Below are 14,367 nucleotides of genomic sequence, written 5' to 3' on the forward strand. Positions count from 1 at the left end.
AACAGAAACACTATTAGCACTCTGTCTCTTCCTGTCAGCTAGCGGGTGAAAGAGTTCCAAGGGTTTTTTAGTTACTGTTGAATGCTGGCTGATGGTTTCCGCTTTTCTTTAAGCCTGTGACAGCCTGCGTGTACACAGACTTGTGTGAAGAAATAAATACAAACAGCTGAGTTGAATGTCATGAGGTCTTGCATCATTTTTGGTCTTTGTGCAAGTAAGCTGCATCATTTATAGTATCAGTTCCCTCTGAATATTCTTAAAGTAGCCTTAAAGGAAATGCAATGCAGCTCTTCAAGGTGGCTAGAACAATGTACAGACCCCTTAATGTAAGTGTGTATCGGGTTCGCACAATGTTTTTTCCCTACTTCTGTACAGGAGAATTGTGAAGAAGAAAAAAGTATCCCTGAGGCTGCTGGGTCTGCTCCGTGGGGAGCATCCATTAAAGCAAAGACCCTGATGTAGACTCACGTCATGGGGAACCACTGCAGAGTGTTGGAGTGTTGGCACAAAGTGTCCATAGTAATCAGAGCTGATAAATGGAAGTTCTAGTTCAGTTCACTCCAGGCAGAGATGTTCCAAAATATGGGCTTTATTTCCAAGTAATAGAATAAATTCTTGGTATTTTTCTTATAATTCATTCTATTCAGAAGCTTGCACCTGGTTGTACACAGGGAGAGGTGCGTACTGCTGCTGTAGCTACGTTGACTGTTCAGTCATAGTTAAAGAGTCCAAAAGACAATTTGGGGTTGTAAGCCTATTTGGTGACATAAGGAGAGATGAAAATAGCATTTCCATCCTCCAAAAGTAATCAGTTTTGAATGATGAATGTTGCTACTGGAAATTTTATTTTTTCCTGCCTGCTCATGAGAAGAGGCAGATTGTAAGGTGTTGTCAAGATCACTGGGAGTCTTGTGCTGAGCCTGAGAAGCCCGGTCTATTATATCTGGTTTTCAGTACGTTTGCAAGTTGAGATGTGCTTCTGCATTTTATTGATATATTATAGACTATACTATACTATAATAATATATATAAGCTAGCACTTTCAAGCCAGTGAGGTAGGTTTAACAGATTGCTTTGCATTTGTAGCTTATAAAATGTTGTGAAGTAGAGTCAAGTTTATGATTTTACCTGAAGTGCCCCTATGGAGGATATGGGAATGTAGTACATCAGAAAAACTCTTGGGTATGCGTCTTTGGTGGTGACCTGGTCCTGTCAGTGGAAATCTCAGCTCTTTCTCTTGGTTGCTCTTCACTGAGCAGTTATTGGCTATCCCTGAGTTACTTCTGAAAACTAAATTAACAAGCATATGCGTCCTTTTGAAAAAGAAAGAATTTGCAATGTTTATTATTTTGGTATAAGCTGATAGATAGGCTGGTCAGTATGCCAGCCTTTGCATGCGGCGATGAATTCGCAATCAGTTTAAAGACCGAGAAAGCTTTACTCAAGGTGGAAGTTACAAGAAATAGTACACCTTTTAATCAAATACGGTGGTTGCAGGGGGATTTCTGGACACACAGAGTACCACAGTAACAACCAGTCCAGAAGTGGATGCGCCATTTAGACTAAAATTCATGCATGTGCAGACTTCTTAAATTCAAACTATCTGATCTGATTTAACTGTATTGATTTTTCCATTTTCCGTTTCAAAGCATATGCTGCAAGTAAAAAGGGTTATGACATTTTGAGGCATGCTATATTGCTTTGTGATGTTTGTGTAATTTGTGTGCAGTCAAAGGTAAATAACATGATGAAGTAATCAGATGAAAAGTGGGCTTTCATGCTAGCTGAGCTTCTCACAGTCATTCTGATAGGGCTTTGCAAATACCTCAAACTTGTCATGATCTAGCAAAGACTAAACGGACTAGAATGTTTTTAATATCTTTTCTCTAAAATGGTTAAATATGAATAATGATTGTATTAGTGTTTTTCTATTGCCTAATGGAAAAACTGTCCAGGAGGAATTGTTACCTCTCAATTTATTTCAGCAAAACTGTGTCTTCTATCTTACGGTTAACAGATAAACCACACGTGAGAGCACTTGTGAGCTCTAGGTTTCTTCCATGTGTTCCAGCGCTAGCATGTCCATCCAGACTTCTCTGAGCAGCTCAGTCAGCAGTGCAGCCTATCACTAGCCAAGAGGAGGGCAGATGGTCATATTCACAGAAATGCTACTGAGAATAGGGATCCGTTTCCTGACCACCCCTTTTAAATCCATGAGATCCAAGTTGCGGGCCAAAGATGCCAAGGCTTTTTCTGTAGTTGGTCTGTAGCACTGGGGAAAACTTTTAAATAGACGGTCTAATATCTCCACTGTGTGCCCTAGTGTGTGTTTCAGCACAAACTGACTAGTCCTGTTTTTGAATTTAAATTATTGTCATTGTTTCTCAGAAGTGATGATTAAAAATCTTTGTAAGGCCTGACGTCTCAGAAAGCAGCAATCGTCATGACTGTCTATCAATGATGACAGAACGGTTTGGCTGAGAATCTCATGGAAGGTCCTTAGCCAACCAGAAGTTTTAAATTAATTTTCTGGGTTCATGCCCTGAATAATTATAAATTAGGTTCATATATCATTTTTTTAATAGCGGAATAATTTTTGTTTGCTTTATTGAACTTACTTCTGCTGTGTATCTGTTAATGTCTCTATTATAGGCATGCATGACAACTAAAAGAATTAGTAACAGTCCTGGGTAGACTGTTTTGCTGCAGCTAGTTATGGGTATTTCCCTCAAGACCAGTTGTTTACATACAGTTACTTTTACTTAAAACTAATGAAATAATTAAAACAAATCCCCTGTGTGCCATCGATAGAGACCTAGCTGAAGCAGTATTCAAGCATTTTCCTGTAACAGGCTTTTTGTTTGATTTTCTTTTAAGGCATGAAATGCAGTTTACATGGTCTTCATTATAAAAATAGATTTATGCAAAACACCTTATTAATATGCATGCAAACGCATATTGCCTCCACAGAATAACAGAAACTACAGTTTTACTAATCAAAATACTTCTTTTAAGCTTGGATGCTTTTCCATTCTGTGAGTTTTGGACATGGTTGTTATTCTGCTATCTCTGTCTCTGGCACAGAAACTACAGATGCTGCATTTCTACCCGGATGGGCTCTGCAGCAGTTTTAGGAGTCTGGCTCTCTGGTGGCAGCAGTACTGAGGCATTTCTCCTAGTGTAGCAGGGCTCAAGGCATATGCTTGCATTTCTAGTCCCACGTTCCTGCAGGACAAACAAAAACTCTGACGTCTGGGAAGCTTGTGCCCAAGCATCTACATTTCAGTTTAGAAACTAAATTGCGTAATTGCCTAAATTGCTGAAGTAAAACCTTTCATGTGCCCATCCCTTTCTTCCAGCCTTCTCTCTTGATGATATAGGGAGTTCTCTTTGAGGTTCCCTTTACTTAGAATTTAAGCATTACTGGTGACCTGCTGTGGGACATCAATACTTAATTCACTCATGTGGGAGAAAAAAAATGAAGTAATAGGTGGGTTGTGACTTGGGAGCAGAGCTCAAAACTCAGATCTGTCACTTTGTTGTGACATTTTCTGGCTACGCAAGCTGGATCTGAAACCAGCACTCTTTAACCAGGCTGAAAGATCCAGATCAGCAGCTCCAGTTCTTGCAAAATGTGCATTAGCTTTTGAAAGTGTACTGCTTGCCGGGTAGCCAAAGCAGCATAGTATTTATAGGAAACTTTAAATTTTACTCAGCGACAAACAATTGATCACCAGGAAGCATGAGTAACATAGGACCGCCATCCTATGTATCCTGCTAATGCATTTTTGTGCTCTTGTTCTGCTTGCTCTATCTCATACTCTGTGTTTTCAGCCTGTAGCTTTAATAATCTATGCCATTTCCTTCTGTGCCGTATTCCTCTTGCAGCTTTCATTTGACAGCTCTGTTTTTAATAGAGGATAAGCATGATACTCCAGCTGAATCTGAAGACGTTTCTCATCTCATGTGGCATTTGTTTTGTTACTCAAAGAGCTTACTATTTTGAACTGAAGAAGAAATATTTTTTGCAAATTAACTGGAGATGTACATAAATCCATGTCCCGTAAGTGTGAGGGGAAGAAGATCTCAAGTTTCCATAAGTATCATTAATTCAAATTCAAGCTCAGCGTTATCTACCTTGTAGTAAAAAGACAAATATGCATAAACCCTGCTGCTTGGAGAATAGGCCATGTTCAATTATTTATTGCGGTGATTGCAATGACATGCCAGGCAATCCCATTCAGGGAAGAGTCCCGTTTTGTTATGTATTGAAGGGGTCTTCTAATATCAACATACTTGCTTGGATTTTAAGATATACTCTGAGGCATTGGATGAAATAAATATATTGGAGAGCAACAGGAAAATATGAAATAAGAAAATGTTAGCTACAAAATAACTATTTCAGGATAATTTGTTCCACTCATCAGATCATTAGAGTATTTTCCATGTTCTGTGTTTTCTCTCTTGTAAGACAAGTTAAAACTCACAGTTGCACAGTGATAGCTTTGAATATAAGCGTTTTTCTGGGTGTTTTCATTTGCATGTGTAAATGACAAGCTTCAATTTACCTTTCTTTTCTCTTTTGTATGGGAAAGGATGTACATTTCTGTCACTGCCAATCAAAAAGTAGCCTACTTCTTGAAAATGGCTTCTGTGGTGGTTTTTAAGAACTGGAAGATTAATGTGGGATGGTAACTATAGGTTTGTCTGCTGCTGTGGACAAATGAAATTTAACTTTGCTCTGAGTTGCCTCCTGAAGTAACTTTGGGAAGTATCTTGGTGGGAGTTTGAAGCCTAAGTAAACGGTCTGCTTGATATTTAGCCCATTTAGCTTGTAGTATGTTGGCATGTGACTTTTAGCAGTTAGTGAGTTATGTGCTTCAGATGGCATGCTTCAGCACAGAGTATCAAAGGACTAATGTTTAACAGCTGAAAATACGTAATACCATCCACGCGGTCCATTTGCTGACAAGCAGGTCATCTAGTTGCTAAGTGTGCCAACTAATAATACCGGAATATGCTTCATCCTCAGATTTTCCAGAAATTATCTGTGATATTTCCTTTCAGGTTTGCATTTGTCTCAGCCCAGACATCTGCCCAGCAGCCAGACAAAGAAAGGAGTAATTGCAAGAGGATACAATAGAGCATCCTTGCTTTCTGTTGGAAGATGCACTCCTATGTTTAGATCCTTAACAATCTGTCTGGCAAAGAAAATTGTGTACTGGAGTATAAGCTGTGTTAAGAGTGGTTGTTTTAGCCCAACTGCACACAAAAAATTCTGCTTGGGCGTGTACCTCTTTGTTGTAAGTTGAAATTTTAAGTTCTTAGGCCAAATGTTGGCTTGTTTTTCTAGTCAATTTAAATTTCTTTTCAGTACCAGGGAAAGCTTCCAATGGATCTTCCCACAAAGAGCTTGAAGACAGGATGCCTCTGTCCCAGTGAGCTTCTTTCATTCTATTGTTGGCTATTGGTGATTCATTGACAGTTGTGTAGGCAAAACATGGACCAACTTCACGAAGACATTTCTTCTCTCTCTTCCTTACCACTGAGACTTTCCCTTGTAAGTTTTCTTTCCCTTCTTTCACTCTTTCAACCTTCTCCAAACCCTTCGCCTTACAAAGAAGAAAATTTTCCAGAGCTATCTTTCTGTCTCCAACCTCCCTATGGCTACAAACTGGCTACAGGCAAAAGAAAACATTGAAAACCACAGGAAGGAAGTGTAATTAGATATTATTCAAATACCCAATCGTAGAACAGTTGTTTATCAAGCACCTAAAGCAAGTGTAGCAAGCCAATATGATTCCCTCTTGCCTGGGACAGCAAGCAAAGTGTAAACAAAGTGCTTCCAATTTATTCTGGAATTTAAATCAGCAACAGACTTTTCAAGAAAAATAGGAAATACTTGTGAAATTTGCATGTGATGAACAATCTCTGGAGCCTTCTGTCTTTTATGTGTCTTTCCCAGATATTCCTTGTTCTTTTTTGCACCTCCTCCATGTCTGAGGGAATTACTTTTAAGTCTTTCCTGAGCTCCCTTCCTAGCCTTTGCTGTTTTCTTGTGGATTATAGATTCCACGGATAATTTTTTTAGAAGGCCATTTATTCCTGCTGCTTCTATCTGAAATGAGATTTGTTCTGAAACGGAACAGTTTTCATCTCTGGGTCTTGTAATAATTTCCCATGTATAAAAGGTGGCTTGCAAGGATATTTCAGAAAAAGTAGAAAAATAATGAATCAAAATTTTAGCTTCCATTTGACCAGTGCTTGAGAATCAAAAGATCTTTGAAAATTCAGGGTAAAAAGTTATTAAATGTGGTATTAGTGAGCCACAGTTTGGTCTGCTTTACTAAAAGAGAGTCTGTGAACCACCATGACCTCTAATATCTCTTGACCTCTAATATCTCCTTTACATAACCTCTATGACATGAGATTTTCTATGAGAAATGGAACAAGATGAATAATTAATATACATTTGCTGGTGTCTGAAATAGCGACACAAGGTTGGCTTAAGACACATGTTTTGTTAATGAGGTTTGAAAACAATTGCTTTCTCCAAGCAACAGACAGCTCAGACCTTTGCATTGTGAAAAAAGAAGTGGAGGTAAAATCTTTGGAGGCTTTTTTTTACTCTTGTTTTTTTTTTTTTTTTTTTCTTTCAGGATATTAGCAGAGCTCAGTAACCACATATAAATGATGGGAGGAAGATTTTTTTTAAAAAGAGGAAATACATGGGGAGGAAGACTAAAATAAGTTTTAAACTGGTTCAAGACAACATGTATACTCCGTCCAGTCTAGCTGCAATATGAAACATTCTACAGACATTTTGCTACCTAAAGAAGGAGAATGTTTCTTACTCTGTTACTGTAGCAAAATGTCAGTGTAGTAGTTAGGGGTACAATATTTCTGTGACTCCTCTGGACCTCATTATGCTATAGAAAATGGAAAGCCTAACTTTTTGCAACATTCCCCACGCTCACTCATAGCTATGTACACTATAGCAAGAAAGCACTGTCTTAAAAAGTGGAAACACCTTTAGTAAGTGAAAACTATTGCAGTCATCTTCCTTGACCCTTCAGTTGTCTGAAAGTTATTCCTGCTCCTGAGGGCTAGCAGGTTTCAGATGTCTGTTTTTATTATTAATACTTACTAAGAAAGATTTTTTTAAGAATAAGCACTGCTGAAGTAAGTCAAACTTTTTGAACAGAAACATCGATGATACTTTAGTTATCCAATATATTACAGTTCATGTGCAGAATTAATCAGAAAATAACGCTGCAATAAATATGATCTTCCCAACTTACATGCAAATTGAAGCTTTGCCTTCCTGCTCAGAATTGTTCCAAATGAATTTGTGGCCAAACACTGGTATGTTCCAATATCCTGTTTTTTGTGTGGGTTATTGATTGCCAAGCTGCCTCCAACCAACCTGTAGTGATAACTCATGGTAAGATCAATATCTGTGCCATTTTGCTTCCACCTTTGAGGGGAAAAAAATCAAATTATGCTTATAATTTACAGATCCTATTCATGTTTATCTTAAATAGCGTGCTGTAGCATACCTGTAACAATAAAAGTGTAGTTAAATATCACAAAATCATACCATTTTTCACACAAGACTGCTTCTTATATCAATCTTATTGATATCAATAATTCTGTTTTTGAAAAATCTTTACTGCTTTTATGCTAGTCAGCAGTGTTCATCCAAATGTCTACAAATAGTAATTATAACTTATTCATACAAACTAAGTTAGCCATCCAGTTGGGAGTATGGTATGTGCCTTGACTTTAGCTACCTTATTTTTTATAATACAAATGGTACCTGAATGTGTTTTTCAGTCCTGGCAAATGATGTCATAAATTTGGTTACAGAATTGATTTGAAGATATAAGCCAGGAAGGATTACACTTCAAAGGACAGAAGAAAGCAGAGAGAGAAGTTCTTATGTAGCAAGTTTGAGATTGATAAAGTAATGATGAGAACGCTGCTATTTTAAAACATTGTCTCTGTTAGTCCATTAAGTAGAAAGTGGATTGTGTCTGCAGCGTTTCACAGCTATTTATAAATATCAAAATAAAATCTATATTTCAAAGAAAATAAATATTATATCTTTTAAGAAGGGATATTTTTGTAGCTTTAACTTTGGTCACATAAGGGTTGAATTTACATTGTTCGCATGAAGCCTAAAGAAAGCATAAAAGTCCTCAATCCGTGATCTGCAGTCACTGGGCTTATTGATGCCATACTTCAGGCCATTAATAAACCTAGTAGTACATTTTATTCTCCTAATACTATAGCACGATGATGTCTTCAGCCTGTGTCATTGGTGCTGACCTACACGAGCATGATGGGAGACCCCACCCACAGAGCGCAAAGACCACAAAAGAATTAATCGTGCTTCACTTTGGCTTTGCGGAAGGGTTTATGGGAGTCCTCTAAACAGGAACAATTTTTCTCCTTGTAATTATCTGAAAGATCATGATATATTATATTTATAATATATTATAGAATATATATATTCATCTCTACAGAGATGAACTTACTGACAGTGGCAGCAGTGTAGCAGACTACTTTCCACAGTGAACACCTTGAGGCAAACTTGCACTGTAGCTATAATCCTAGAAAATTTACTCTTTAACTTACATCAGGGTAAACTGATGTAAACTTGGTGGAAGCTAAGTTGCCAGCTGATATCAGGTGTCACAGTTTCATTGTAGTCTATGTAACCAGACTAATTTCCATAGTTTACTCCTAACACCTGAGAGACCTTTCTCTATGCAATCAGACTGTAGAGATAGCTGTTTTTTTGGAGGAGGTTTTTCAAACTGTTGTGAAATAGGATTCTGTGTTCCAAGGGGAATTTTGACAAATATGTACAAAGGAAGATAAGATCCTGACCTTTTAAGCGAGCGCTTGTTTTTGGAGATGAAGAATGATTGATTAAAATATGAAATCAATTGAATTCTGTGACCAAACTCTAGTAGCATTAAATAATTTATCTGAGTCTGCCAATCATTGCCTCCTTTAAGGAAAGGCTTAAGAAATTTAGAGGCAACTATAGATGACCAGTATTTTCTTCCTACCAATTGCAGCTAATTTTTGACCTTTGAGTACCTCTGCACTGTTCACTGTACCTCTGCACTGTTCACTCTTTATGTTTTCCTTTGGTTGGTCAAGGTTTCTGTTTGGGGGGTGGGGGGGCGATTACTGTTGTTTTTTGCCAAGACAAGCAGAATTTTACCTGCTGCCCGTCCATGAGCCTTTTCCGTGAAGGAGTAGTCTGTAGCAGAGTCAGGATTTTGCCATACTTCATAATGCACATACAGTGCATGCTCTCTGGATCTTTCAGTTTTTTAATATAGATATTTTGGTGTTTAGTTTGCCAGTTCTCTTTAATTTCAGAATCCATCACTGAAGTAACTGCTGTCATCATTACATGGCTCCCAATTAAGCTCTATAATTGTTTTTCAAAACAAATGCAAAGTTGTTGGCTTAGTTGCCACACATGAATTCTTCACCGTATCCCCATAATCATTCTAATCACCATGGTACAGTGATTATTAAATTGTGCATATAGATCAGGAGTTCATCTCCTGGTGTGGGCTTTTTCCTAATTAATATGCTTATATCAATGAAGAAGGAGAATTAATGAATTCATGTGATAGACAGTGATTTAAAGACTTCCCTGTGTTCTGCAGTATGCCATCTAATACACAAGAATCTTGGAAGGATTATTTTAACAAAATTTAAGGCAGGGATAGCCTGTGTATTTTCTTGAACTTTTTCGTACAGCTATTGGAAAATAATTTTCATCAGTTATAGAAAATACATCCTGGACTGATCATTTCAGAAAATAAACTTAAGAAAAAGCCTATGTTCTGATACTGAAGTCAGTAGTTCCCTACAAAAGTTGGACTTCTCAAATAGTACTGGTATGGCCAGACTTAAAGCAACTATGTGTTTTATGGATTCACAGACAGTTTCATGATCCTTTTGCTTTAAAATCCAACTTTTTTATAGAACACCAGTCATAAAACTTCCGCTGTAAGTTCTTTATTAAGTTAAAGACTTTGAGAGCATATTTTAGTTCCCCTCCCCACCGTCTTAATGTAAAGTTCTCAAGTGGTATGTACTGTATTCTCTCTCTTATTATTTCTTCTAAAATTGTTTCATTATCCATTTATCCTTGCATTCAAATTTGCCAGTATTCTTCAAAGCCACTGAGTGATGTTAAGTCCTTGATGTTGGACTTAATGGGCACTTTCTTCTTAGGTAGACTGCATTTAAATCATTTCAGCTCCATTTATAGGAAAATAAACTTAACAATAGCTGATGATTTCCTCATAATTGAGTTCCTCTTATTTGTATTACTTAATCAATACTTGATCAAATAATTCCCATCTCCAAGCAACTAAAACAGAGGATGGGCAGGATTTATTAACGAATATAAATATGTGAGTAATGTGTATTAAGAATCCCAGTGCAAATATGGAATCTGTGTTTCGGGTAATATCTTATGAAAAAATTGTGGAAAAAGTAGGATGAACTTCTGTCATCTTTTCACAGTGAAATAATACTGATCTCGCTCAAAATTTCAAAGTAGAACAGAAGAACATAAAAATAGTAGAACCAAGTGTGGAAATATTAGGCATCTTTGCAGAATATAGATACTCTTAGGACTTGTTTCAGAAATGTAAACATGTTTCGTTTTACATGTGTTCAGGGCTAAATTCTGTACCTGTAAGCTTCTCTGATACTTAAACTTCCATTGTCCAGCCTGAGTAAACTTTCTTCTAGCACTACATATTTGCTGATACCAGCGATCCCTCCTACACCCATATCCGTGTTAAAGTAAATGTAGCACAGCTGAGGAGACAGAGCCTTCAGCTTGGAACACCACATCTTAGAGAAATTCAGAATATGAAACTTACTTTGATGTGCTAAAACAGCTGTTTGGTTACCTATAAACTTTTGGTGGGGGAAATTTTCACTTTTGATACAAAGTTGTATTTTCTGATAAATAGGTAATTCACCAGCAGACTTCTGATCATATCTCTAAGGGCAATACTATATAACAGTTAAATAGTAATAATTAAATGAGTCCCATTCCTATGATTAGTGAACCTGGAATAGAGTGATGTTCCATAGAAAATGTTTACAAAAAGGAAGAATTTTCTTTCAGAAGATGTGCTTTTGTTGGAAATTATATGTCAGCGTTTTGGTGAAACTATTAACATAAGAAGGTTAAAAGAATAAGGGAGCTCGTAAAGAATCCACTTAGATAATGTGCAAATATTTTGATAAAGTCAAACATAACATCTTATCAATCTGTTTTACTTATCTTAAAAAATAGATACTTAGGAGTATTAGAATTTCCTGAAGAAACAGAAATGCTCTTTGATTTATTTTCTACCTCTATAGGTAAAATCCTGAAAATATTACAAAACATGCATGGCTGTGTCATGATTTTGTTCCAAAGTAATCTTAGGTAAAACTGATTTTATATATTCTTTCCCTAATGTGAACTACTTTCTGCATGATACAAATTAAAAGAGTTTTTACTTTCTCACTTTCTCCCACCAAATGTAATCATTTGAAGGAAGAGATGTTGAGTTTTCCTCTAAAAAGAAAAACGTGTGATCAGTTTGTACCACCCCATCAGTTTCTCCTGAATGTTAAGTCTGCATGGTTACTTTCTGCAGATCCATAAAAGCAGGCATCTAAATCAGACATACATCAAGGGGAAAATCTCCCTTTGATGGGGTAATCTCCATGGGCATTGTTAAGTCTGATCACTCAAATTATTATTTTAATGCCTAGTGGAGCTCTGCTTGGTAAAAGAAATATTTACCTATGGCTGATTGACACTTGGGAGGCATAACTTATTCTCTTCCTACGAACAATGAAGAAACCATTTCCAACGTGATCCTTTCAAGCAGAGTTCTCTCTGGTAAAAATAAGGGAGAGATAAGCACAGCATGGGCTTTTAGGAGTCAAGGAAGATCACTGAGAGTGGTATTTAATAAGGAAAAATACCTCTATGTGGGCTTAAAAGACTCTCTTTTCCTTCATTTTCTAACTGAAGAGAATATCTAGAATAAACAAGCACATCTAGGGTTCCAGGAGTAGCAGTCTCCTGTCCTAGAGAGGAACATGTGAAATAGACAGAAGCCAATCTCCAGACTGAATGTCTCACTTAAATTGCCCCATTTTCTTACAGAATTCCAAAATATCTGAATTCTAGAACTGCAGTACTTTATTTCTTTGAGTTTTGGGTAAGGTTGCAAGCTCCCTTTCCGTATCTTTCCTGCTGCTGTCTACTTTAATCTTTGCTTATCCATAGACCTTAGCAGCCTAAGAATCATAAAGGTATTTGGGATTTCTCCCTTCTCCCTCTTGGAAAAGTTCTCTTATAATTCTTTTGGAAGAATTCTCTTGGAATTGTGCCTCTCCCTAATACTGTACGACTCAATACCCACTGGATTTTATGTGCATTTCTTAGTAGCGTACCTTAGAGAACTTGTATGATCAGTCAAGTCTTGACACTTGAAAGTAAATCCTAGTTTGCCTAAAATCACGTAAAAAAAACCCAGATGTGTAACATGGATGTGTGCATATGTGATCTTGTAACTTATTCTTTCAGGAACTGCAACTAAAATGAAAATATGTATGTTTTAAGTATTTAGTAATTCTTCAAAATTAGTGATTATTAACAAGAGAACCGAGGCCGAATGCCTTATTAATTCTACTTCCCTTTTGAAATAAAATCTGCAGTGAGTCAAGGGACAGCATTTTAGTGAACAAGTACACTATGTCAGTGTTGTCATTGGTTTTTTTCAGATTATGATTAAGACGACTGCATTTTTGGAGTTACTTGGAATATTCTACAATCTCCCCCTGTGAGGGTTTCTGAGGTGCTAATACAACCAACTTTCATCTTAATCAGGACTAGATGAAGGCTTCCCCAGTTTACACACACCACTGAAATGTCAGCTTTTACCAACAGATGCAATAGAGTGCAGAGACAGCTAGATACCGAGTGCCCTTTCCTCCTCCTTGCTCTCCTTTTTGTTTACTCCTCATTCTTGACTTAAACTAGTCTGCTTTTTGCCCTGTCTCATTCCATTTCAATTAGTTAAAAATACAAGCCTGTATAGTGTGCAATGATTATAAACATGTTTCATGTCATTTGCATTCATCCTAGACTTGCTCCTTCTGTTCCCTTCACTTTCATTTGTCTGTTACGGTTTTTTTCTGTGTTACTTTGATTTGGACGGAATTTGAATCTCTTTATCTTATTTTACTGTATCATTCTATATTATGCCAAAATACTAAAGTATTATTATTCTGTAATAAATAATGCTTATGCTCCCCTTGGAATTCTTACTCTTTTGTTCAATTGACTGCTCTTTGTATAGATTATTGGAAAAAAAACTCAATTTCAAACTCACATGAAAATGTTAAGTTCAGAATTTGGAGTAATCATGTAATATAAGAGCAGAAGAAAAAATGTGATTAAAGATGAGTTAGAGCTGAGCACCTTTGACCAAACAGGAAATGTCAAAATACTGCAGAAAACGCTTGGTTGACAAGCTATAGGTGACTTATTTCTTTTTTTCAGTGTGGAGGAGGGGTAGCTGCATTAGACTGAATGACTTTAATGAAAGGAAACTGTGGAACTGCGATATGTTCATGGATAGCCTGTAAGCGGAAAAAGGAACAGAATTCATGACTTAAGTTAGTTGATGGTAATCACTCAATCAACTACAACAAAAATGCTTACATGAAAAGAGTTAGAAATCTAACTTGGAAGGTTGTACTTATTTACCACCAATATCACCTAAACAGTTAAAATAGTAGACCTGATAGTTCTACACAGTTTTGACTACGCAAAAAGGCATAGTAGATTATTAGATTGCCATTTAACAGGAATTTATCTAGATTTCCTAACACATGCACTGATTTTAGAGGTATTTGTATCCTTATTTTTGTTTCCGCTGTAAGCAAATCCACATTCTCTGTTACTTCCACTGTAAGCAGATCTGCGTTCTCTGTTACTTCTAAAATAGGAAATTAGTGTCTCTCTTTTCGATTACTTAGTCCCCATGCCTATTTTAATCCTGTATTTTTTGTAGTGTGACTATTAAACATACAGGATTTTGAAATGAAGTTGCAAAAAGTTACTAGTATAGCCAGTGGGTCTTTAAGAAGAATATAATACAATGCATAAAAAATAAGACTTTTAGGAAACGCTAAGCTTAGTATCTTTAAAAAAAGATACTAATCCGCATGAAATCAATCCAATTAATGAATGCAAAAGGAAAGCATAAAAAAGCATAAGAAAGTGAATGGGAGAATGCAAGTTTGTGT

General features: G+C 36.6%; 1 protein-coding gene across 7 annotated transcripts in view; it reads right to left on the minus strand.

Annotated features, from left to right (window-relative positions):
- CNTN6 (contactin 6) overlaps window positions 1-14,367 on the minus strand; it is a 166,244-nt gene that overhangs the window by 86,617 nt on the left and 65,260 nt on the right. For 4 of the 7 annotated variants that reach the window (XM_009689048.2, XM_009689047.2, XM_009689044.2 and 1 more), the window contains one exon: window positions 7,302-7,477. The exons of 1 other annotated variant lie outside the window; for it this stretch is intronic. In XM_009689048.2, the coding sequence (XP_009687343.2) occupies window positions 7,302-7,477 (176 nt within the window). Of the gene's footprint in view, window positions 1-7,301; window positions 7,478-11,848; window positions 11,870-14,367 lie in introns of those variants that run through there. 2 more of the 7 variants (XM_009689049.2, XM_009689046.2) reach the window with 2 other exon arrangements.

The sequence above is a fragment of the Struthio camelus genome, chromosome 14 (genome assembly GCF_040807025.1).
Source record: "Struthio camelus isolate bStrCam1 chromosome 14, bStrCam1.hap1, whole genome shotgun sequence".
Classification (NCBI taxonomy): domain Eukaryota; kingdom Metazoa; phylum Chordata; class Aves; order Struthioniformes; family Struthionidae; genus Struthio; species Struthio camelus.